General features: G+C 33.4%; 1 protein-coding gene and 2 non-coding genes across 5 annotated transcripts; all 3 read left to right on the forward strand.

Annotated features, from left to right (window-relative positions):
- Window positions 1-26,178, forward strand: LOC120344521 (kinesin-like protein KIF14). 3 transcript variants are annotated; one of them, XM_039413785.2, is made up of 32 exons: window positions 1-752; window positions 1,209-1,353; window positions 1,673-1,757; window positions 2,174-2,298; window positions 2,621-2,747; window positions 2,910-3,003; window positions 3,268-3,375; window positions 5,986-6,038; window positions 6,773-6,911; window positions 7,350-7,466; window positions 8,594-8,724; window positions 9,025-9,197; window positions 11,106-11,314; window positions 12,133-12,245; window positions 12,714-12,891; window positions 13,504-13,655; window positions 14,272-14,419; window positions 14,975-15,100; window positions 15,399-15,531; window positions 15,715-15,856; window positions 16,144-16,265; window positions 16,939-17,068; window positions 18,034-18,195; window positions 19,003-19,139; window positions 19,832-20,025; window positions 20,490-20,636; window positions 21,147-21,248; window positions 21,709-21,786; window positions 22,442-22,501; window positions 23,668-23,818; window positions 24,467-24,638; window positions 25,288-26,178. In XM_039413785.2, exons 1-32 carry the CDS (start codon window positions 108-110, stop codon window positions 25,550-25,552), a joined length of 4,863 nt encoding a protein of 1,620 aa, XP_039269719.2. In that variant the 5' UTR covers window positions 1-107; the 3' UTR covers window positions 25,553-26,178. The 3 variants fall into 3 exon arrangements, with proteins under 3 accessions (XP_039269719.2, XP_077968928.1, XP_077968929.1); XM_078112802.1 differs by having other exon boundaries at window positions 2,627-2,747; XM_078112803.1 differs by lacking the exon at window positions 22,442-22,501.
- LOC120345249 (small nucleolar RNA SNORD67) lies at window positions 16,714-16,822 on the forward strand. Its single transcript, XR_005569885.1, has one exon. It is a non-coding gene; the product is annotated as a small nucleolar RNA SNORD67 (small nucleolar RNA).
- On the forward strand, window positions 17,647-17,754 carry LOC120345248 (small nucleolar RNA SNORD67). Its single transcript, XR_005569884.1, has one exon. It is a non-coding gene; the product is annotated as a small nucleolar RNA SNORD67 (small nucleolar RNA).
- Window positions 26,179-26,454: the final 276 nt, after the last annotated feature.

Here is a 26,454-nt window from a genome sequence, read left to right on the forward strand (position 1 = left end):
ATTAGATTTAAAAATATGTACCTGGTTGAGTTAAATCTGATTGCTACAAAGAATATACAAAAATCACATTTACATAATTTTACTTGTGTAGACCATTGATATACAAAATGTCTTCAAGAGCGATAACTCAAAAACGTAAAGCATTCACAAATGAGGTTTCTAGCAGAAAAGGATCACCACACACTTCCGTTACAGTTAACAGAAAATATAAATCATCTCTGACATCAACCCCTGTCAAATATGGTGATGGGACAGATACCGGTAATGCACTAGATCTATCAAGATCACCAAAGTTTTTTAAAGTCAATTTAGACAAGGAAAATAACAATACACCGACTTCAACAACTTCTAAAAACACGGGGTTTGTTAAGACTTCATCAAAATTGAGCACAAAATTATCTGTCGATAAGAAAAATTCAAGTACCTCAGGTACAACGAAAAGTCCTAAAATTCCTCCTACAAATTTCATGTGTGCATCGTCTGTGTTATCGACAACTACAAGCTCACTTGCAAGACATCATCGAAAAAGTCATGCGGATCAAGCAAACACTAAAGATAACCATGAGAGCTCTCCTATAGCTAGAAGGAATATCAAAAAACATCTCCCCGAAAAAATGACACCTGGTATGAGCCCTTATCATGGCACGCCACCGAAACGTAGGCCGCCTGAAACAGAAATTGGAGTAACTGCAAGTCCTTCATTCAAATCGATTCCAAATGATATGGTTCGCAAAATGGTTAAAAATATTCAGGTAAATAAAAGTCTAATGTACCGTAGTTATTTTATTTTAGGTACATTATAGCCTTAGGCAAGCTGTTTTGGATCCTGTTTGAAAGTTGGATCTTGAAACCAGCTTTATTTGTTTGGAAAATTGAAATCAATTGTTGATATTTTTCCAGTTTAAAATACAATGAAACAGATATTTTCTGGTTACTCTGTTACAAGTTCAACCTCGTATTATAGAAGTAGATTGGAGTGAATGAATTGGTTGAAGTTTTTGGGGAAATAAATCAATTGTTTCTTGATTGATATAGCACTGTGTTGTCATAAGTTTGGTGTTGTGGTTTTTCGTTGTCTTTTTATATTTCTGATTGACAAAATTTTAGTTGTGTTTTTGTTTAAAATGACATACCGTAATTACCTTGTACTACAAACTGAACTGATTATGGTAATTAATGTATCCTATTAATCGCATGATATCTTTAAGGATAAACCACCTTCTCCGAGCTCTAGGAACCCAACTGGGCGCAATAATCCACACGAAAACAAGCCCACCTCTGTTCGAAAAAATTTAGCAAGTCGACTTGGTGGAAGCAACTCAATTAAAAGAGGAAGATCATCTTTTGCATTAAGTATGATGATGACTTTTTAATTTTTATGTATATTAGTCGACTTTTTTTCTATGAGTTTTGTAGCAATTTATTTTCCATCTTTTGTATAATCTAGAATGCTTTTCCAATACATACCGTACTTCACAGAAACAGAGATATACAAATACAAAAGTTTCCTGTAAATGTTCAATGATGCTCTTAACAGTCTGAAGTATAAAGCATTGTCTTCAGAATATTTCATTATGCTCGCGAGTCGCGACGCTTGTTTTTCTGCTTGCTGACGAATTATTAATATTTGAAAATGCTTAGCACATTTATATTTTTAAAAATATGTTTTCAGGTCTCGCTCAGAACGTAGACAAAGAAAATTTACGAGAAGATTTTTCCGTCACTGTTGCTGTCAGAGTGCGGCCGTTCAGCCAGAAGTAAATATTTTATTTTTGTATACGGATATTTAGTGAAACCAAATTTTTAGAGAATACGGGCATATTTGACTGGATCATTGAAATAAAATTATAGTGATGAAATGAGATGGTAATCGAGGATGTCCACGAGCGCTAGTTTGATTGTATTCTAAATTTTTTTTCAATTCAGCAATCGAAAGTGCGCGATAACTATGAATTTTAAGTATCCCTAAAATGTAGAAATGCCAGAGACAATAATGTTTCTTTTTTCCTTTTTGGACGGATGTTAAGTTTAATGCTGAACACATCAAATAGAAAATTTCTTCAATTTGGAAAATCTTTTATATAAATGGGCCTATTTCACGTAACTGATTAAAATGTACCTGTATTCAATTTGTTCTGGACAAACCTATAAAACAGTGCTTTATAACCGACAGGGAGGAAGATGCGAATGCAAAACAAGTGGTTTTCATGAACGAAAATGGAACATTGGTTTCAGATGGATCGAATGATCATAATTTTTCTTATGATTTTTCATTTGATTCTATAAAACAGTCATCAGGTGAATTTGTTGAATTGATTTTTTGCGCAATCAATACTATATTTATGTTTAGAAAGTAAGAATATTTCATTTGCTTCATGGCTATGATGGATTTAAACTTTGTTCTAGTAATGTAAATGGATTATGGTAATTTTTGTTATCTAAATATTTTATGCTCGCTATTGTGGAGTGTAATAAATGCATTAATATTTACTCAAACATTGTTTGGAATAAATTCATTTGATAATAGTTTAATTAGCACTGTTAATCTCTACAGTTTACGTATTCATATTCTGACTCGTTCTTGAATCTAATTAAATTTGTGAATTATCAATGTCTCAAGGTACAGAATTTGCATCTCAATCATTCGTATATCAGAAGCTAGCTCGTCCATTGCTGAGTGCTGCATTCAATGGTTATAATACTTGCTTGTTTGCCTATGGACAAACTGGAAGTGGAAAATCATACACGTATGTATAGTTGTGTTTAAGAGCACTTAGTTTAAAGCTTATTTTATATTTTGCTGCTAAATATCACTTCTTTGTATCATACTGAAAATTTCTAATGAAAGGGTTGATTGTTGTCTGACTGATTGGGTCCTCCTCCTTACCATATTGTCTGATCTATTGCAGTATAATGGGAAACAATGAAGATGTTGGTGTCATCCCTAGATTTTGCGACGAAATGTTTGGTGGCGTGAAAGCTATCACTTCTAAAGACAAAATGGTGAGTATTTATGGTAATGTACAAAGTGCTAATTTTAGGGGTCAACATTCTTGCAATTTTATGCTAGTTTTTAAGTGAATTTTCAGTCCGTTTTTTCATCTAAGATTTTTACAATGCATTATAATTTTAAAACTACTATATATCTATATTTTTCTTAAAATCCTCATTGATAAAATTCTCAAAATTGATAAATTATTTTTTACTATCTTGTTTCTTGATTTCAACTAGGCCTATTCAATTCTAATTATTTTTCCATCTTTACAGGTTCAATTTCATATTGAAATGAGTTATTTTGAAATATACAATGAAAAAATTCATGATCTTCTAGTATCTAGTCAAGTTGGTGCTGATGGTGAAAAGAAAAAACAAGCTGTGAGTGAAAAAGTAGTACAGAAAAATTAGTTATTCACGTATTTCACTCTAAACCAGGGGTCACCAAACCACCATTTTATCCGGCCCGCAATAACACGCAAAAATGGCCAAATATTTTTCCGAGAGAAATTTTCCCGAGCATCGTTTTCCTTGTTTATTTGGTAACATTGGCCAATCAGCAAGATGCAGAAAAGTAACGTAATAATGGGACTTTTCGCGCCTGCTCAGACACTTTCGTCACCCTGACAGATTTTCAGTCGTGGTTGTAATCAATACTTCGTTTTTGCGATTTTGAATGCTATTCGTTAGTTTCTGGTTGTGTTTGAAAAATTCAAGTATGAAACAAATAAGTCATCATTTGCCTCTTAAGGAGTTGTAGTTTTAATAGTAGTAATGAAAAATTAGTCTAGAAATAGCTGTGACAAAATAGGCTAAACTTCCCCACCGGGAGGCAACGTTTTCTGCGAAAGATGCACTCGTGGCGTGTGCATTCGACGAAACTGTCTACGTCTTTGTGCTAAAATGAACGTCGAATGTGCATTTTGCGCTAACAGTACTGTGATCTCTCGCGTACTGCTCCAATTTCACAAGTCAAACTAATTTTTGTACCGCTTAAAATGCAGATATTCATGTAGGTAAGTTACAAAAAAAATAAAGTTCATCCGATTTGAATAAAAACTGCGCCAGTGGATAGATCTGAGTGAAAATAAGAAAACAATACCCAGTTTATAAAAAACGGCCAAGAAATAACGGAGATATCGGCATTTTAGTACCGCCCGACAGGCCAATTTTTTCATAAGGATTGTATAACTTTTTTGATAAGAACTGCGTAATAAATATGAAAAAAAAAACATATCAATCACTAATCTTTCGATCTGCGTCACATCTATCTATGGAATATTGAGACTATTTCAGGATTTTATTCTGGCAACGGTCTTGACACCGCCGAAAGATCGTCGCAAATAAACGCTGGAGTTGTGCATGTTAGTTTGTCAGTGGTTCATTGTGGGTAATAATTAACGATGTTCTGATTGTACAAACTTCATGAAAATTGGTAAGTATCAAGTTAGGAAAGAAATACACACGTCCACATAAATTTTATTGGTGTACATAGTCATAGACAATATCATTAATTTGCACCACGTATAACTTGAGCGTAATAAAAGCTCCGAATGTTGGGAAATTTATGGGCTAAGGAATAAAAATCAAATACCAGATAATAGTTGTTTATTTTATCTAAATTATGTCAAAATTTCGTGGAATTCCATGATACAGCAGGCAGTTCGTCAGTTTGAGTCATACCCGGCCCGTGGTCAAAAAAGTTTGGTGACCCCTGCTCTAAACAATGCACTGTACACTGTACACCAGGGTCGTCCAACCTGTGGCCCGCCGAAGGTTTCCGAGTGGCCCACGCAGTATTTCTCGAAACCCAATGTCTTTCACAAATCTGAGCCATTATTGAAACCACCTAGCTATCGAAAGCTTCTTTTATGTCCATTTGTTTTCGTTATTGCTAGTGAGACATGTTTGAACTTATTTTTATCGTCTGCCATGTATTTCAATCTGTTTTCCTGTTTTTTTTCTCTGTGAAGCTTGAAAAAGCAGTTTTATGATCTCAATATTCGACAGCATTTATTTCTAGCAGTTTTTTCGTGGATGAACCATGTAAAATCCCTCATGAGATACTAATTTCTGAAAGCCACATGAAAAATCCGCTCCGCATTGCTACATCGTCCATTGCACCTACTATTGACAAACTTATTGGATAAACACATTGCCATAATTCCCATTGAAATATCTACCTGTGGTTGAAACTTTTGACTTCACAGTATCTTCGTATTTCCATTGTTCTTATGATGTAGGTGCTTTGTTTGTTTTTTCATTGATCTGTAGTCGTGTAGTGAAAACTAGAACATAACTACCATGTCAAATGGCCCGCGCAATGATTCGTAAACTGAATGTGGCCCTTCGTCCGAAAAGGTTGGACAACCCTGCTGTACACTGTACCACTGTGAGGAGTTAAAAAAAAAAAAAAAGGAATTTTTTCTGTTCGGTGTTATCTAGCCAAATTATTACACCATGGGTGAGGTGGTGCATGGAATTTAAAATTCAAGTGGCTGCCTACGCGGACATCGCAGCTAGTTCGATACTTCAGCTGCAAAGCGATTGCACCAACAAAAACGACAACAGGTTGCAAATGTAGAGACTGCTCTTAGTTTACAGTAATGCAAATTGGATTGCTTAATCAAGCTTTTTGAGGCAAGCAATAAATATATGTCTGAGTGACGTCAGACAATAGACATAGTTTGGAAATTTACCATTGTGATGGCTTGTCTTTTTTGAGGCAATTTTTTCTTGGCGTCTTTGTGTTATGGTCTTTTTGACCACTCTTGATTCATGATAGTTATTTAAAATCCTAATTGGTATTTATCAAGATAAAATTTGCTATTAATCATTTGTTTATCACTTCGACATATGTACTCCAACATACAGCCATTTTTCGAATAATAAGTTTCCTTGCCGTATGCAAATGAATACACGATGCCACAACTGTAAATACATCTATGTATATTTGAAATGCGAGAAGAAATTTTATATTTTTGTTTCCAGCTTAAAGTCAGAGAGCATCCTGAAGATGGACCTTATGTTGAAGGCCTTTCAAAGTGAGTGGAAATGTGAAATTCATTTTAGTTTATTTTTGATGCATTATATCAGGGTGAGCTAATATTGCGAGGTTGAGGAGCCGCAAAACCTTTTAGGAAGGTCTCGCGGGCCGCATTCGGAAAAAACCCAAAAGTGATCAAACTCTTTGGACCACCCTGCATTATATAATACTTTGATTAGTAGACAACATAACAAGGATATTAGTCGTTTTGGCATTTATACCTGTGAATTGCATTCATACCAGTTTTTCATGGTAATTCAGTAAAAAGAAGTAAACTCTCCTCAGAATAATGAATATTGCAATGCCCTGTAGTTCTTGAAGATACTGAGAAATTTTACCATACTTTAGTGGTGCTGTGTATCTTCATTCCTTTCTTTGTTTCCCTGCGCTTTTTATAGACTTTTCATTTACTTTATTTTGATACAAAACAAATAAAAGGTCTTCTTCTATTCTGAAAAAATATTGCAGGGGATATGGTAAACATTACAGCCCTCTGCTCTGAACAAGGCTCTTCATAAGCTACCACTGTAAGCTAAGGAGACGCTATGGTTTGGCAAGACTTTGCCTATTCAGTTTATTACACCCTATGTGAGATGATGGACAGGGGATTTGAACTTGAGATTTTAGCCTGTGATGCCTCCATAGTTAGGACTAATGATTTCACAACCAGGCCACCATGCCCACAAAGCATATAATATAAACTTGGAGAATTTATGATGATTGCTTTCCCAGGTTTGTCGTAACTTCATTTGATGATATCCAATCCTGGTTGGACGTTGGTAACAGACAGAGGGTCACTGCGTCTACTGGGATGAATGATAAAAGTTCAAGATCTCATTCAGTGTTTATTCTTAACATGACAAGAACCACGGTATGTCACAAATTAATTCTGTCACATTTGTAAAGTTTTATAATAGAAACTTATATTCTCATATCCTCATATGAATGCTTATTAATTGTGACTAATATTCTATCACATGTTAAAATTGTAATTCATGTTGCAATATTTTCGTGTGCATGCATATTTTTATTCTGTTTGTAATTATTTTTTAATCTTTTTTTACTGCGCACTTTTTGGAAATTAAAAAGTTTTATTAGAGATCTTATTGATCTTTGTGAATTTTAGTATAACTATGATTTATTGGCTGTCATCTCAATGTTGGTAAATTAATTGTACTTTTTCGTCTAAATTGATTATTAAAAAAAATAATCAAAAGATTTTGTATTTTTAAGGCTTTTTTCACCTCTTTGTCTAATTAAAATAAGCGTACTTGACGGCTTGACCTATATAAAAAACTATTTTGCACAGGTTGAAAAATTGGAAGGAGAATGCCATGCTACTGGTAGAAGAAGTCGTATTAATTTGGTTGATCTTGCTGGATCAGAACGATCTTCAACAGCACAAACTTCGGGACAAAGACTGAAGGTTTGTAAAAATCTCCATGAAACTTTTAATTTGTTGTAAGATTTTTATTAATATTCTACCATAATATTGTTATGTAAATATTATTAGGCTACTTATCAATGAATGAATTGCAAATTGATACTTCTTCACCTGTTATTTGACATGATATGTTGCTTGATTAAATTAAATTAAAAATGACCTGCTGATGGTTTGAAAAACCAAATCCCAGTGTTGCAAATCACAATGACAAAAAATACTTACATAATTCTAAACCTCCTGTACCTTCTGTTCTGTACCTTCTAAACACATTTGTAAATATTGGAGACAAAACGAACAGGTTGCTTAAGTTTTCTTGATTGGTAATAGCATGTCTTGTTTTGGTAGATTTTTCTGCATGACTGCTAAAACATCACTTTATAATCTATAATTTAAAGAAAGCATGTTTACTTAGTTCAGATTTAGTGAAGTTTAATGCATATTGCATAATCAAATCAACTATTCAACTGCATGTACGTACTTTCTCTTCTTGAAATAATTCGTAGATTTGGTTGCTCATGGTCATCCTATTTTTTCGTATTTTATAAACACTCTTCAGTCACAATCACAAATCTATTTATTTTTTGAGAGTGTTATGTTTATTATGTATGTTCACTCATTGTAATGTTTGAAATGAAATCGACATAATCATCTTTTCATTTGCATGTGAATATTCAGAAATTTGTAAGTAGTTGTTTAGCACAAATCATTTCACATTTTATTTTTATTTTAGTTTCTTACTTTCTTCTGTCTGTATTAAATTAAGTTTGTCGGTGTTGGTAAAATTTGTTTTCTGACATTTTTCAGATTTTTTTTAGTTGAATTTTTTTTTAATTTAGTTTATTTCATCGGGGACACGTTCTATATGTATCTTCTTTGCTTTGATTACTTTTCAAGCTACATTTTTTCTATATTTCTTTTATCATTTTCTGACTTGATATTTATGGTGAAGTGTATCGTTGTGGTGACTCTGCACGAGAAGATAATAAATATATCACAAAGAAAACCATAATCTCGATAATTTTACATGCCAGTTTATTACACGTGTGTTAGGGGGAGATGTGAACCTAAGTACAAGCTAGGAATCACTCACTTGCATCAAATTTTTCTAGGAAGGAGCAAGTATCAATAAAAGTCTCCTAACATTGGGCAAAGTAATATTTGCTCTTTCTGAAAGATCGAAAGTTAGTGCAAGAAGACAGAGTCGATTGTTCATACCTTATCGTGATTCTGCACTAACTTGGTAAGTTGATTTTATATTTGGGGTTTACATGAAGTTTTTTGTTAAAATCAAGCAATCAAATTTGAAAATTGATTGAAACAGTGTGTCGGTATCTATAACCCTCTATAATTAATTTAGAAATATTTTCATCACTGAATTGTTGTGAAAAAGTTGGGTTATTTTAATTTAAGGGCAACACATCTTATTTTGTATTGCTCGACTGCTACCGTATTGCTTGACCATTGATCTCTTTAGCACACTCTGTACTGATACTGATGCCGCAAGCTTCAGTTTCATATACTTTAACATTGCTTACTGCAGGTTATTGAAAGAAAGCCTTGGTGGGAATTCCAGAACTGCTATGATTGCAACAGTCAGTCCTGCAGAAACGCATATTGAAGAAACATTAAGTACATTGAGATATGCGGCACAAGCTCGGACTATTGTTAACATGGTCAAAATCAATGAAGATCCTAATGCTGCTATTATAAGAGGTTTGTTTTGCAAGCATTTATTTTTGATAATGCTAAATCTTGAAGTTTGTAAAAACATTAAAATGTCTGCATGAAATGTTTAAATGAAACACTGTTTTGGTGCAATTGGAATTTGGTAAAAACTAGAATAGTTGATTTCCATCAAAAATTTTTTTTTAATTTTTTAATTGTCACATGTGATGTTTAAAAAGTAGTCAAGGTAGGAAATATGGGAAAATTTGAAAAACAATGCAATTTTCTTGAAAATGTTTACTCTCTTTTATTTCGAAGTTTTGATATAGAAATTTTTGTAAAACAATTTTATTAGAACATTGGGACTGTCTAAGAAAATTAGCTTAGTTTATTTCTGCATAGCATAATTTTGTATGGGTTATGGTTGAAATACTTGAAAGATGAATCATCCACTTTGCATCCTGATTTTAATTAGAATTTTTTGGGGTTGTATTATTTATCAAAATCTTAACTTTGCCTTTTTCAGTTTTTTTTTATATATACCAAGTTACAGATTATTTTGATGCTTTATTTATATTTGATTCAAACATGATCGAGGCTCGTTCCAGCTTTCCAGTCCTCCATTGGTGAAAGTTTATTTTTCATTACACTCAACAAAAGAAGCTTAACAAATAGACTGTATTAAAGACGTGAATTCCACTTTTGTTTGATCAAAACAGACATCGCCTATCAAAGTACTAAATCAACATTTTTAACAGATATGGACAAACAATTTGTTCTTAATAGATCTTATGTATTCATCGAGAAAGAATGTGAACAATATTTTTCTCTATAAATTCTATGTGGTATATTATATTTAGAAACACAAATAAAGTTTTTATGAGAAATCACATAGTTGTTTAAATAAAAACATTGATGTCATGTAGCATTTTTATTCATTCCCAATTTTGCATTCGTTGAGATGGATGTTTCTAACGTTGATTCGAAAAAAGTAAAAGATGAAGTTTATTTTAAATTTCTTAATCTTGTTGTTTATTGCTCAGGTGAATATACCATAAAATATAAGTGGATTGTCTGAATTAGGCTAATATTTGAAAACAGGCATAAATTATTATTGTGCAAATAGAATATGCAAAAATTAGTGAGGATTATGGTGGAAGGTTTTGAATTATGACATATAAACAAGGCTCTGTAGAGGCAGTCACTGAGAAATAGGGATTAGTTTCAAAGGCTCTGAATCTTTCCAACTTGGCATTGCCTAACCAATTTATCACACTCTGACTGAGGAAGTGGTCATGGAATTTTGAACCAAAATATCAATTATCGATGCCTGTCATATTTCATATATATGGATAATCTAGGAATTGACTTCGAATTGAAATATCAGATAATTTTATATGTCAGAATTGTTAGTGTTTTGTGAATGTGAATTATAAGACATCAAAATATTCTATTTTTATTTTGCATTCATTCTAGTCGAGACAAAAAGTGTTACCGGTAAACCATTTGTGAATAGGTAAAAATATATTTCAAGCTTTTTTTCAGCTGTAAATTGTTTTGGAACGGTGGACTAGCATTTATAGCTTTGGACTTATTAACTTTTATGCCATCAGAGGTCAGAGTCTCTGGTCCAAATTCCATAGGCTACCCATCACCTCATCCGGTGTGTAATATACTTAGTAGACAATGCCAAACCGGAAAGATTTTGATCCTTCCAAACTACATGCTTGGGTGCTCCCAAAGTATGTGCACCGAGATGGTGCACAACCTGAACATAGTGTTATATCAGGTTAGGGTTCAGGTTGTGCGCCATCTCGGTGCACATACTTTGGGAGCACCCATTCTTGTGCAGAGCCTAGTTCAGAGTGAAATGCATATAAATATGTCTCCTGTTGAGCAAAGTTCTTACAGTTTGAGTTTCCGCTAAGCTAATTGAGTGAATTCCGCTATTTTCAGAACTCAAATCAGAGATCGCTAAGTTGCGAGCAGCTCATCAATCATCGAGTGCAAATGCTGAAGAATATCAAGCATCTGTGAGAGAAATCGCACAACTTCGTGAAAAATTATCTGCTGCAGAAAATGATAAAAATGAAACCAACATCAGGTGGTTAAAAAAATTAGAAGAAAGTGAGAAAAGAAAAGCAGAAGAGATACAGGAATTGAAGGTATGAATATGTTAAATATTTAAATATCTTACTTTTGACTTCAGTGGTTCCCAAAGTTGATTGGCTGGGGGCCAAATTAGAAGCGGAAGTTTACTCGTGGGCCAGGAGGGTGGAGCGCTCGCAAGGGATGGATACCGGTACGTATAATTAAGATACCAGCCTAATTGAATTGTTACGACAATACATCTGCTTAAACTGTGATATTGGTGTAACAATTGTCGGTATCTAGAATGCAAGAAGAAAAAAAAAATTTGTTTTACTCAAGTTTGGCGGGCCATATTAAATCGCTATGGGGGTTGTAATTGTCTCGCGGGCCGGGGTTTGGGAGCCACTGACTTAGTTGATGTGACTGATCCATGCTGAAGAGATCTATCAAATTCCAAAATTGAATTCGTTAATATTTGTTTAAAATCCTTACGGGGGATTTAACCCTAAAAAAACCTAAAGAAGCTGTTTTGAAAAAATTGGGAAACTTACATATATCTGATCTTTAAACTCCTATGCTTTATTGAAATATAGACCAAATATTCCTCCTACCTAGGAATCCTAGGATTAGATACTAACTTAAAGAGCTTATATTTCTTAGTGACATTTTAAATTTTTTTCAACATTTGTCCCTTTGTCTTGAAACGCTCAAATTTAGTTTTCTGCAAATCAAACAAGTGTTACAGAGCAAAAATGTTTCAAATATCTGGATTTCATAAAGCCAACATCTATATGAAATTGAATACAGGAATTCTGATCAACTTAGGCATTTCATGGAAACTATCTGAAGACTAAATCGTAGCATTAGTCCAATTTCATTTTCTATTTTACAGAGAGCAGGTGTTTCATTTAAAGTTGACAACAGACTTCCTAATCTTGTTAATTTAAATGAAGATCCACAACTATCCGAGTTGTTACTGTATGTTATCAAGCATGGAACAACTAGGTAATATATATATTTCCTGTTTGAAAAAGGTTATCACTAACAGCCACTCATGCAATTTTTTTCGATTATTACCATTAATTAAACTTCTGATATTCCCACTTCTGGCAAAAATTTAAAATTTTGGCTTCTGAGTTTGGAAGGTTCAAAAATGTGACCCTACTCCCTGACAATGAAAACATACCAAACTACAACTCTATACCACTGTTTATTTTCTTGCGATGATTTAAATCCATCTAGGTTGGCAAAATCGTATAAATTTAATATTTGCCTTTTTAAATCTATAGTACCTGATATTACTTAAATCCAATCAAAAGATAGGGTCCCAGCAAATTGGCTTGAAGTTTTTTTTAAAATCACTATGGTAATATCACGTTGAATTTCATTCATGCTCAATTATTTTCACAGTACCTTGACGTCCTGAATTTTTTTTTGATTGTTTCAAATTTTTTTAATAATAATTTTTTATAGAGTTGGGAGAAAAGGTGGACCGCATGAATGTGAAATACAACTGGGAGGAACACTTATTGCAGATTTACATTGTGAAATTGAAAATAAAAATGAAGTTGTCACAATATCACCAAAAGATGAAAGTGCTAAAATATTTATCAATGGAGAAATGATCAACAAATTGACAACGCTTCATCATGTGAGCACTTCCCTGTTATTGTTTGTAGTTATTATTCCTCTAATACAGTGATTCTCAAGCCGTGGGGCTCTCCCCAGAAAAGGGGCGTGCACAATTTTTTGAGGGGGCGTGGCGCTAATTAAAAACAGATATTTGTTAGATTTGATCTTGCCCGCCTTATTTTGGATATTTACTTTTCTTATTTTGTTCGCAACAAACAGCTGCACTTATAAAAATAACAACAAATTTTGCTGTTTTTAAAACTTTTCATTTATTTCATTAATCACGTTCCATCCACGTATTTTCAACGTGTATTCTGAATAAAATATACTTTCGCCTTACATTCTGTTATTTGTAGAATTGTAGCTTTTTGTTAGCTAGTTATATTTGAGGTGGGCGCGAGACTTGACTAATTCTAAAAAGAGGTCGCGGCTTAATAAGAACCACTGCTCTGATTGCTATTATGAACTATCACTACTGTTTTATAATCTTTATTCCTTTTTCCAGTTCACTAAGTTTTATCTGTTATCAAGAGTTTTTTGGTGATTTATTAGCTTACTACATTGTCCAAATGGTAAAGCTGAAGCTATTATTTTCCTAGGCTATTTTATAGAATTTGTGATATTTTCCTAGGCTGATCGTATTGTGATTGCTGGTGATCATTTCTTTCGACTGAATCATCCTATAGAAGTTCAAAGAAAAAAGAAAAATACGAAAAATGTAGTTGAAGAAAAAAAGGATTTTGAATTTGCAAAGAATGAATTACTGGCAGCTCAGAATGCCAGGTTGGTGACACAACAGTTGAAATTGTCTTAAATACAAATATCTCAAGTACAGTTAACTTTGATTGTGCGATACTAGACTGATGTGTAGACAGGCATCATGTTAAAAAGTGGACTGGAAAATTAATATTATGGAGCATATAACGCAGAAGTGGGCAAGGTTTTTGGACCATGGGCCACAAATTTTACCAATCCAGATTGAAATACTCAAACGGGCCGGATTTGGCTTGCGTGTCGTAGTTTGCTCATGTTAGATATAACAGTAAAGGGTTCCTGACCTTGTTTATTAAATATACAAGGTGTTCATGAAGTTTTTTACAATTTCAATTTTGTTATGTAGTCAGTTCTCAACGTATTGTAACCAGGTTTGTTATATTTTAATAGGTGTTTATTTTTATTATTTATTTAATACACCTGTAGGGGCTGATAAACATATGACAAACGAAATTGATAAATTTCCTTTGCAATTTAATTTTAAGACTTCATCATAAGAACTCTGTATCATAGTATCACATTCACAATAAACATTCGTAAACTTCCAATAAATCAAACTGAATGTAGACACATATGTAGTAATTCCCTATTGTGAGCATTGTTCTCTTTTGTCAAATATCTTCAGAATGGAAGCTGAAATTGAACAAACTCGACTTCGAGTTAAACAGGAGATGATGAAGGAGATTGAACTTGCCAAACGAGAAGCTCAGAATGAAATATCAGAACAGAAAGAACAATATGAAAAAGTTGTCCATAATCTACAAACTAAATTGGTATGATAGTATTTATTTGTGACATATTTATAGGTCATTTGCTTCGAACGAGCCTCTGCATAAGCATCTATTGCTAGATAAGGAGCAATTATTGTTAGGAAGGATTGAAAAAGTTCTGGCTCGGCATTTCCTACCCAATGTATTACAACCTGGGTGGTGTAGGACGCATGGGATTTGAACCAGAGCTTCTAACATATGATACCCATAGTTGAGTCTAATGCTTTGACCACTAGGCCACTTAAATTTCTGAATTAGAATTTCAAATCTTCAAACAAGTATTTGCATCTTTAGACCAGAGATGTGTAAAAGGAAATAATTATTGAATCGATTTGGAATTAAATATATTCTATATTTTAAGTTTTCGGATTTAGAATAATAGTTTTATTCAAAAAATAATATTTTAAAATGTATGTGGATGAATAGACACTTCTGGAGGAGGACCTAAGCTGGGCGACGCTATGACGTATGCTGATTCTTTGAAAACTCAGAACTATCAGAAAACTTAAGCAAGTCATTTTCACAAAACCATCCATCCTTTACCTATATTTTGTGCAGGAAGAAGATCAATTTACAATGAAGGAATTGGAAGGAATGAAAGAAGAATATCTCGTTCTACAGAAAGAAGTCGATGCAAATAGAAAAAGACAAGAAATGGAGGCCAGGATTCTTGCTCAGAAAACTGTAATTAATTGTTGTGGTTCTTCTAATGACTATATTTATTTAGGATATACCGTGGATAGGTGTACTGTCCGATCCATATTTCCACCAATATTTTTTCCCTATTGCAAATATCAGAAATAAAATATAAATGGGGCTGGCCTATAGTTCAATATTTGGACCTCCAGAAGTATGCGCACCAAGATGGCACACAACCTGAAATTAGTATGTGTGTACCAGTTAGAATTCAGGTTGTGCGACACCTTGGTGTGCATACTTCTGGAGCACCCAATATTTTTATCACCAGATCATCATTTTCTAGGTTATTGATGAGAGAGACCTGGTGACATCTCACATATTTGCGGAATTAGAAGCTGAACGATTAAAACTTGCAAAAGATATAGAAAGGATGCAAAACAACTTAAAAAAGAAAAAAGAAACTGGAAAGCCAAAAGGTTACTTTGAATTCTATTATTGAAGTATTTTTTCCTTCTTAATCTATGCGTGCATGTATGGGATTTCAACATCAGATGTTCAACTTGCTATGTCAACATAATTGAGTTAATTCTTTAACCACTAGGCCATCGCGCTATCAAAAGAATATTCTATTGTTTTTTTAAATGTATTGACTTTTTTAGTTTCAATTGTGCGTACATCAGACAAATTCACTCCGCTCAGAGTATCATTACTATTGGAAGAAGCCAATACTATCAGTACTGCTATGAAGACTTGTACTGTATTTTCTAGACATGATGTGGATGCTGACAATGTACAAATCAAGTGAGATAATTTCTAATATTAGTATATGGACCTGTATCAAGCTTGATCTATCTATATAGGTGTTTCAATACCTCCAATAGTTAATGGGTGCATAAACCGAATAATTTATCATACTTATATACTTTATCATACTGTATATTCTGAAAAAATAAGATTTTTTCTGATGAAACTTTTATACATTATATATTTATTAATGAATATACTCGGCTTCAATCAATTTAAGTATTCAGGTTTCATTAGACAATTGCCTTATTTAAAAATTCCAGCTTCAATATTTTGTTGTTTAGAGTTCAGAATACAAAACTTGAAATCTATACCTTGTGGTCGATGGAAAAATTTGAAGAAAAACTCGAAGGAATGAGAGAGTCTTATGATGCATTCAGATCAACGAACAATTCTCAAAACGATGGTAAAAGTAACAGTTGTTTTATTTATTTTTTTGTTTTTTGCACTAGTGCACTTGCCATATCAAGCAGAACTGGGATCTGAATTCAAGACTAACATAATTTGCGAGGCAGTGATCCTAACCATCTAATTTTTTTTCACTTTCATTGTAATTTACTAATAATTTAGAGAAATAATAAAATTATCCTTTGGATTTTTAATAATAATTTGAAATTTCTAAGTTCAATTTTTATATTTGAAAATTGAAGCACTCGTGTCATAGTTCTGAACCCCACTTCTACGAAACTGCATTTGGGCTGATGTTTCATGGTAGTTTTCATATCACTGGCTATGTCGCCTGAGCCACAGTTTGGAATAGCCATTGTGATTTCAAATCAGCTACCCAGCCCTTTTATTGAATTATAAAGCAATTAGCCATCATCATTTCTGTTATTAACTCCTACGTTTAATATTTGCACAATGATGAGTTGCACCATGTGTGATTGGAGACTGGAGTCTCTTGTTACATCACAATATTATTATTGATGAATAAACAAGTGCACAGGGGCCATCTGAGTGCAATATTATTATCTAATCTTTCTGGAATGTAATTTAGTGGGCTCTTAGTTAGTGGGCGGTATTATTTGTGATCCTTCAGCAATTCAAATACTACTTATCATATTCATCTTTTATTTCAGGCTACAATGATACAGGTCACAATATATTCTATGATCCCGCAGATACCTGGTGGGAAGTATTTAAATCTAATTCAGATGAAATATCACGAGACCAACATAACTCATCCACGGAGACACCAATTGCTACGAAGTAAGGGATAGCAGCATCTGGATGACTTTAAAAAAATGCAATTTATTCTGTCTGGCGCTGATTTGAAAAATCAAAATTTCTACAAATTTGAATTATATAAATAATAAAATAATGATATACAAATATCCTCGCATAGAAGCTGACGACCCCCTAAAATGGCGGTGAAATGGTGAATTTATAAAAATTTGCATATTAATGTCTTAGCGTAAACATCGGGTGTATGACAACCAATCACGGACTGTTATCGCTGTCATAGCGTACCAAGTGCTGCTTCGCGAGTGTGCATGCACGTACTTATTGCAAGAGCTTACCATGGATCGAGTTGGAGCTGTTAGAATTGTTAGGATAATGTCATGTGTGATCAGAGTTATGAGCATACAAGCCGTATTCAAGTGCGATCAGAGTTGTGCGCTTATAAGCCGCATACTTAGTTTGGCAATATATTTTTAGCCTAAACTCGGCTTCTATGCGAGGATATACAGTATGTATGCAGAATTAAATAGATGATTCAATATTTCATGCAAAAATTTATTATTATTATTGGTATTTCATTTCTTCCAATTTTTTTTTTTTGGCATTTGCACAATGATGAGTTGCACCATGTGTGATTGGAGACTGGTGTCTCTTGTTACATCACAATATTATTTTGATGAATAAACAAGTGCACAGGGGCCATCTGAGTGCAATATTATTATCTAATCTCTCTAGAATGTAATACGCGAATAGTTGATCGATTCGGAATTGGAAATATTTAATATTTTGATTTTGTTTTTATCCATGGAAAACTCACAGTAGCCTTTATTTCTAAAACTGTGGAAAAAAAATTAAAAAACCAGTCAAAACACCGTCCAAGGTCACAGGTCATAGCATCGTTCAGAAAATTATTCTTTCGCTTGCTTCCATCCTATGTCAGTGAACAATTCTTCATCAACAATTTGATTATTGTTTATAAATGTTTCCAATAGGCCGAGCAAGTCTAGAAGGATTACAAGACGACTATCTTCTCTCACGTTAGCTCGTACTTCTCCTGCATTGCAACAATCTCTCCTACAATATGATCAGCATTGTCGATCTTCTACAATGAGAAAGAAAAAAGACGAACCATCCGGTTTTACTATGTGTAAAAAGTAAGAAATGTCAAGTACTGATTTTTTTTTATCTGGGAAAGTCTTTAGCAAAAATATTTGTTGTTTCTACTTAATCGATATTCAGGAATCTTAATTTATATTATATGTTTTGTTACACTGGTCAATTATCATTGGTCAGCTACACCATAATAATAAATTTCCAACTTTCTGGAGAACGAATCAAGGTATGTACATATAAATATATATATATGCGATGAGACCAAATTAGAATAATGTTAATATTTTGTTGTTTGTCAGAATTGGACAACAATCTACTTCAACTTTTTGTTTTTTCTCTGAGGTACTTTACATCTGTATACTGATCAAGTTAAGCGGCAAACACACACTTATAATTAGAAATTAATCCAAATTTCCCAGATCTTTCCCCTGCCGTGCTGACATGATTTTTTCCAACATTCTAGGCCAGCAGTGTGCAATATTTTTTCTCGGTGGGCCATATACGAAGAAGAGAATGTGGCTATTGCTCAGCCTTACGGTAAAATAAAGACACCGGGCAAAACAGCAAAATATTTAACGCAGAGCAGAAAACATGTATGACATTATGTAAAACATAAACTGTCGGATTAGGAATTTATATTTGATGAGAAAAACTCTTGAGTGTTGACAAGGGTCATCCATACTAAATGGTTTGGCGGGCCTAGTTGTAGCTTGCCGGTCACCTGTTGCACAGCTCTATTCCATGCCATTGCCCCCCAATACTTCTCGACAAACAATTGTGGACAAAACTAAGTTCTCATTCTATTACCACATCCTATTTTTTCATGCTTAAAATTCCTTTTTCTCCAGTTTAATAACCTCCATGTCAAATGATCGTGATACTCGATCGTTCTCATCTGTTGATTGCCTTCTCATCTCCTTGCATAAATTATCTTCTGCTTGTGATCAACTAGAAGATGAATTCTGTTTACAACAACAAGTACAAGGTATGTTAACTTGGAGTAGCTCAAACCAATAATTCGCTTTCCCTAATGCTTGATACATTGCCTAAATTGGGTTTTTATCCATGAATATACGTTGGTCTATAATGCACAAAGTAGTTCATTGCGCAAGAGGGCATACGCAATAAAGCATAAAACACTATCCAATCCCTGCACTGGGCGCCACATTTTTGAGGCGCACGGTTGATTTTGGAGATAAAAAATAAACACACAGATCAACAGTGATTTATTGGATTTTTATTTTTTTATAGTTTTCAAAAAGTGAATTAAAAAAGCCTTTTTATTCATACTATTACACTTTAATTATTCAAAATGGCAGTTCTTCAGGTGTCACTATTCTATATTATTCCTGAATTCAATAATTTGAAACATAAATACAGATCATTAGTCTAGGAACTATCAAACTGTTTGAATCTTTTTCTATTTACAAATAATTATGTCTGTTATCTTTTACCAATGTTATCTGGCATTTAGTTGAATGGAAAAGCAATTGAGAGAATATTGAGTGAATTTTGTAAGAATTTGGTTGTTTATAATAATGTTAATTGGAGAAATTGGCATTTCAATACACGAGTTGGACTGGTAACCAGTTGCAAGTTCGTTGTTATGATAAAGCAGTCTTATTTCTTCTTCTCCCCAGAATAAATAAAACAAATCTTATCATCTACTATTCACAGATGATTCTAATGTCTCGATGAACTGTGAGTTGCCGATTCAAGCTACAATGCAACTTGTTAAGTGCCAATCATTCATGCAAACTTTTTGCAAGTACACAACTGAAGATAGCAAGTCTAAATCGGTTTCTAAACTGGTTAAAAAATTGGATGCTTCTGGGAGAAAATTGGCCGTCGAGATGGCTAAACTGTTACAGGTTTCATGTCTTTATTTCTTACAAAAACTTGCTTTCCAGACTGATTCACACTATTTTGAGAGTTGAATACTGATAGAATGTATCTGTTCTTGCCGGTTTATAGTTTAGTGTTCTGTGATTCTGTCGCTTTGCACCCTTACACCTGATATCTTGTGTAAGGAGCTACTATTTGTGTACGAGATGAAATCTTTACATTGCTTACCTAATTCCTTACACCCTGGGCATCGATATGTAACTCGCAATGCCAACATAAATTTATCGCTTCAATCGATAGGCCGTAGTGCCCACAATTTACATTGAAACAAATTTGAATAATAATATTAAATCTTCACAATAAATATCAGGAAATTTCAGGAAGGATTAGGAAATTTACGGTATTTAAATTTCATGGTATCATGTGTTTTGATATTCCGCCTACTTTACTTTATATTATTACATTATCACAATTTCTAATAAATTTTCAGGGCTGTGAAGGAGAAATTGAACAAATGGTCAAAGAATCACTGGGACAAATCAGAGTTCTCATTCCAAATATATCAAAATATAGCGGTGCTTTGAGTCTTGTAACCAATGATGTACAGACTATACTGGATGAAGATAAAGAACATCTGGTGAGAATTTGATAATTTTGAAATTGTTAAACATAGTGCTGATTTCCTACTTGATTATCAGTACACATTTTCTGTAGCTGCTCTATCAATCCTTCGGTCTGTGCGATAAACTTATTGAGGGGAGGAAATTTGTTTGGCGATTGGTGTCTTATATCCATTCCTATGCTAAATCAAATAGGATATACATCAACTTATATGTATTCTATGTTTAAAATGACCCAGTTCAGAATACACTCATTATTTCGTGTTCCAAAACATCACTTAAATTTATTTGAAATTGATGAATAGGGGTATTTGGTTTTGGGCATCTCTGTGTTCTTGTAACATTGTTGGCCAAGATAGTTATTTACCTATTTTCTCGGTTGTCTACAAAATATAGGTAATTCAAGTAAATGAGAGAGAATTCTATTATACCATCCTCAAATAGCGGTATTCCTAACATGAAGCAGTGAATCACTTATGTGCTTAGCTATATTTTTGTGAATTATTCAATATCCCTCCTTTTTTCAGTTGAGTCATCGAATAAAGAATGCTTTTATACAAGGAGCTGACTCATTTCTAAGAAAAACAATTGCAGAAGGATTGACTAACATAACCAACTGTAAATGTCTGGTATGTTTATTAACATCAATTTAATGTTACATAAGAATAAAATAATAATTTTTCACTAAAAAATGTTTTATCTCTAACTAGAGAGAAATTATTTAAAAAAAATAAACCTAGACTAAATCTTTGAGTTTTCCAATCAAAATTATGTAAGTTCTGCCATGTTCTTGTGGGAAATCCAAGCCTGATATACGTGTGAAATTTTATTGAGCCAAAGTTTAATATGTTAATTTCACTTAAAATCTATTCATAATTGGATATACCTGTACCAATAAATATTTGACATGTAGATTGTAGTACATTTCATTCGTTTTTTTTAGGAGCCACATTATTGTATTATTAGACATGTTTTTAATTACCTAGGATTATTCATATACTTGTCTTGCCAATCAAATTTTTATCATTGACATGGCTTCTAATTGGGAGGTGTCAAAAACGCAATTCAGATCAAGTTTTAATTTTTCAGGTGAATGGTGTTAATACTGACAATAAAGCATTGCTACATTCTGCAATAGTACTATTACAATCATGTAAAGACCTTCAGGTAAAAATACAGACATATTTTTTTGGAGTAAAAGTTTGTATAGAAAAATCGGTTGAGTAAAATTTGTAGCGTGTTTGAATTTTTTTACACGTCAGTTCATTTTAAATGTTTTGCATCATTGTCACTCACATAAAATATTTCTAAAATATAGAATATCTAACTGTTTTAGTATGATGACCCCTATCATGGAAGCAAGCACAATGGCCTAATGGTTAAAGCATTAGCCTTAGCTGTGTTGGCAGCACAGGTTCAAATCCCATCCCATCATCCAGTGTGAAATAAATTGGATAAGCAATGGCAAACCCGAAAACAAATAGTAAATCTTTTATCTTTACATAGAGTTAGAAGTCAGTGAATTCTTGTAAACCTTGCTTGTAGCTAATGGTGTGACTAGGCATATTAAAAATGCTCTTCTGTTACTAATATTATACCAAGCTGATAATTAATATTGTTATTTATAGGTAATGTTGGCATTTGACTCCAGTTGGAGATTATTTCCAGGAATTCCAGCGCATGCATTTTTCAATGTCTAAGGGCAAAATTTAGTATGCACTCATTATCTGTAGCTTGAGAAGCGAGGATTTAGTAGCCTAGATTTATCAAGAATATCAGAAAAAGCACAGTTTATATTAGCAAGGTTATGTTTCATTTTCAGGAAGCTATTGAGTTGGTTGCAGTGAGGGAGGTTTTGAATAGCAGGATTGATGAAGATATGGTAAGCTCCAAGTAAGGTGTTAGGGAATGATGCTTTTACAGTTGTTTATTGCAGCGGTTCTCGAACCCCACAAATTACTGCCTTATTGCCACATTTTGACGCTGCTGTTATTTAGACAGTTACAAAACTAGCCAAGTAAGAATTTTATTTAGCAGACGAATAGATCACGAAGTTCCTAGGTTTCTCTCATTGAGTATTGTGGCTCCGCATGGAGCACTTGGAGAACCTATGGTTTATTGCACACTTACTTAGTTCAAATTTTGAGATGAGTTAGTGCAAGTAGGGATGACTATGATTTTATTCAGGTTTATTTGAGAATAACTTGTTTCTGCTATTACTAATGTTAGATAATTTGTTATTAGAGGGGATTGAGTTGTGTTTGTAGAAAATGTTAATCTTCCTAGTTACTTATCGATCTTGATCGGTAAGTATGTTGATAGGTATTTGTCTGTTAGATACACGCAATATCTCACGAAAGCGGGGTTGAAGCTGCTCCAAATTTTGCATGTGCATTCATCATATCTCGGACCAGAAGTCTATTGATTTTGGATGAATTATGTCGTATGTTTAGCGTGTTATTAATTAATTAGTGACGAGACACACTGTGTCACTATGGAGGAAGAGCGCATGAATAGATCGATAAGTCTTCGGTCTCCGACCGATATTCTCGTTTTTGTTTTTTAAGGTCTAGATTTTCTTCCTGTTTGTCCTAGGTAAGTTAGGACAAAGTTGTAAGTTTGATTGTACTTTTGTTTTCTTAAACAATTTGACATGTTTTAGTTCGTTACTCATTTAAGCTTCTGTTTACTGCATTACTACAGGGTGTGTAACTCAGGGTAATAAACGAAAAAACAATTGTGCCATGCGATTCTAGTACAAACTTTTCACCTATTACATTTGTTGAATACTTCATGTTAATTGACGAGACTCAATTTGGGTTTAATATGGCGCAGCGGTGTGGCGCATCGTGCTAAGCGTTCGGAATACGCTCGCCACCGCACCGCCATCTTATCTGCTTCCCTTTTTCCCGGGATGAATATGTGAATCCTATCCTAATATGTAAAGCAGTTTGTTTTAAGTTGACTCTAACTGAGTTCTTGCTATTTATCAAATCTTAACAAGTGATAATTGATTTTGACTTATTATTAATACTGTTCCTTTTTCAGCAAAGAATATGTGAATCATCATTACTTATAAGAGAAACAGAACTTCCACCTCAATATTATCAACAGTATATAAACAGAGCACGAGACATGACATCTGTGATCAGCAAATTAGTTACAACAATTGGTTCTTATAATACTGCGTGTGCAGAAGGTAAGAATTAAGTGTTTAGATTTAGATTCTTGCTAATTATGGTGCACAAAAGTAGAGTGTTTCACGCTCGTGAGTCCTATTTTCAAACTCCTTGAAGTTAGGATTTGAAATCCTGAATTCTCCGCAGTCGGCGTCTTAATTGGGATAAAATTATCATTGAATTTCAAAAAGCAATAATTTTACTAAGCATTCTTATTAGTCTATAAAAAAAGTCCGAAACAGCCTGTTTCTAAACCCTGATCCGGAGACCCAATTTTTTTTAACCTGCGATAGAAGTTCATTTTAAATTTTCTTTAACTACACAGCCTAGTGCTAATGATGATAAGCAAAATGCGCATCCAGTGCAAAACTGTCAATGAAATATAATTTTAAACAATTTTTTGAAGGGACACGATGCTAATTTTTAAAAAGAAATTTATTCTTGCCCGCCTCATGCCCCCGGATATTTACATTTCTTTCTTTTGAATATTTACGCTTCATCCATGTATATTCAATGTGGTTTTTGAGTAACACATACTGTCGCCTATCTGTTATTTGTAGCTTATTGTTAGCTAGTTATTTTCTTCTGAAAAGGGTGCATGGCCTAAAGATGGCCACTGCTCTAGTGTATATTTGTTATTCAAATATTTTGCATTTTGGTTCATTTAGGAAATAATGATACCGAAATGACTCTAGAAGGCTGTGAGGAAATCATGAGAGACTGTGCAATGCAGATTGCATTCTTGTCTTCTCCACCTGATGGTGTAATGATGAAAACGTTGGAAAATAACTCAAACTGTAATAATAGTAATTCTGTATCATTCGAGGAAGAAACAGAAAGGTATGGCCAGTTATTTCTGTCCTTAGTGTAGTGACACAAATTTTTGTACAAATCTTACTTATATGTACTTCAAAATCACAAAACTGAAATTCTATGAACAGGGTGATCATAAAGTTCTGTATTAAATTGGTGAAAAACTTTTTATGCTTACCAGCTGGTGGGGGGCATTTAAAGGTTTATTGAAGAAAGTAAAAAAACTTAAATAAATATTAATCAAAATAAAGCAAACCCAGTTAGGATATATTAATAACTGACTTCATAACAAAATTTTGATTATAACAGGACTTCATGAATATATCATTAGGTTCTCTTAATTTCATTGAACAAATTAGGGTCCTTGAGAAATATTCAACCTTTTCAATCAGGATCAGGTCTGCTGAGAGCTCTAGCACGTTTAATAAACAACAACAATTATATTTCTGTTTTAGTTATTCTGTTATCAACGTTTGTTTAATTTTTGTGTCATTAAGACTGACACGATTCTTTATGCTTCGGAAAATGGTCCCGGTCGAAGAAGGTTGGGAAACACTGTTGGTGATTATTCTAGTGAAGCTGAGCAAGCATTTTCTTATACAGAACTAAGAAGGCTTCTGCTTGATCAGAGGTATCGATATGCCAAGCTTCAATAACACAGAAACTTTGTTTTTAGAATGTATTATGCTGTGCAAGATGCTGCTGAAGATTTCATGCATACTTTGACAAGGGTTTTCAATCTTGACTACCAAATGCCAACACTGAACTTGACGGAGACTCCAGTAGATAAAAATTTTCCAAAATTTCCTCTCAATCATCCGTACATGTCAAATAAGAATATAGACATTTCATGCTCGACTGCAATATCTAATTCTGTCAAAAAATGGTTGGATTTAACAGATTGTGCAGTTGGCCACGAGAAGACTGCAACTGGATCCTAAATTGAACCACCAGCAGCAGTGAAAGAATAATATATATATATATATATATACATTGTACTTATTGAACAGCATTGCAACATTTCACTCTTTTATGTTATCTGCTTTTTCTCTCCTATTATATTGATGGATTTCTGTGTCCTAGGTGCACTGTCATAAATGAAGTTGTTTGGTCTAAGACTAAGACCTTGTTGCATACTGTTTTATATCATATCCTTTTGCATCTTCAGTACGCAAAGTAGTACTCTGTATGAATTGAGCTTAATGTAGATAAGCTTATCCTATCTTTGATAAATATAGTCAAGGTGATTTTCACCAATATGAAATTTCTGCCATTTAGTTAAAAAATCTTATTGTTACGTACTGCCATTTGTAGCCTATGTTGCATGTAACAGTGTCTCTTCATGTTGGTGTTTTCTTATAATAAACTTTAGCTTGATATTTGGTTGATGTTTATGGACCTTTTGTATGTAATGTTATTCACCTTTTCTGCACTTTTGTTTTGTATGTGATATAGATGTTTCAATGAAAATGAAGTTACACAACCTTGCTGATGTTGGTAAACTTTCAAATACGTGCATAAATGTTATTGGTCAATGGATACTGTTAAATAAAGCCCTGACGATTCACTTGATAGCTTGGAGACCGGGGGGGTGGTAAATAGGATTAAGACAAGCTAATTTGCTTGTTAGCATTTAGAAAACTTTGTATCGTGTCCGCGCAGTTGGCTTAAAATAACTGGAAATACTCTTTGACTATAATTATAAAAGACTAAAAACTTTACGCGAGTAGAAATTCATGCTTCTGTAAAATCTTTGTCGTTGTGAGGTTCTGTTTTATGTACTGGTCATGTTACTTCGCCATGTGAAGTTTAAATACAGATAGGTCGGGCTTACACCATTTTC

This window comes from Styela clava, chromosome 5, assembly GCF_964204865.1.
Source record: "Styela clava chromosome 5, kaStyClav1.hap1.2, whole genome shotgun sequence".
In the NCBI taxonomy this organism is placed as follows: Eukaryota; Metazoa; Chordata; class Ascidiacea; order Stolidobranchia; family Styelidae; genus Styela; species Styela clava.

Excerpts from the sequence above, each read along its gene's own strand:
- LOC120344521 (XM_039413785.2), top strand. The coding sequence starts at position 108 with ATGTCTTCAAGAGCGATAACTCAAAAACGTAAAGCATTCACAAATGAG. Across the intron at positions 3,376-5,985 it reads GTGAAAAGAAAAAACAAGCT|CTTAAAGTCAGAGAGCATCC; the intron begins GTGAGTGAAAAA and ends TTTTGTTTCCAG. Across the intron at positions 21,249-21,708 it reads TAACCAACTGTAAATGTCTG|GTGAATGGTGTTAATACTGA; the intron begins GTATGTTTATTA and ends TTAATTTTTCAG.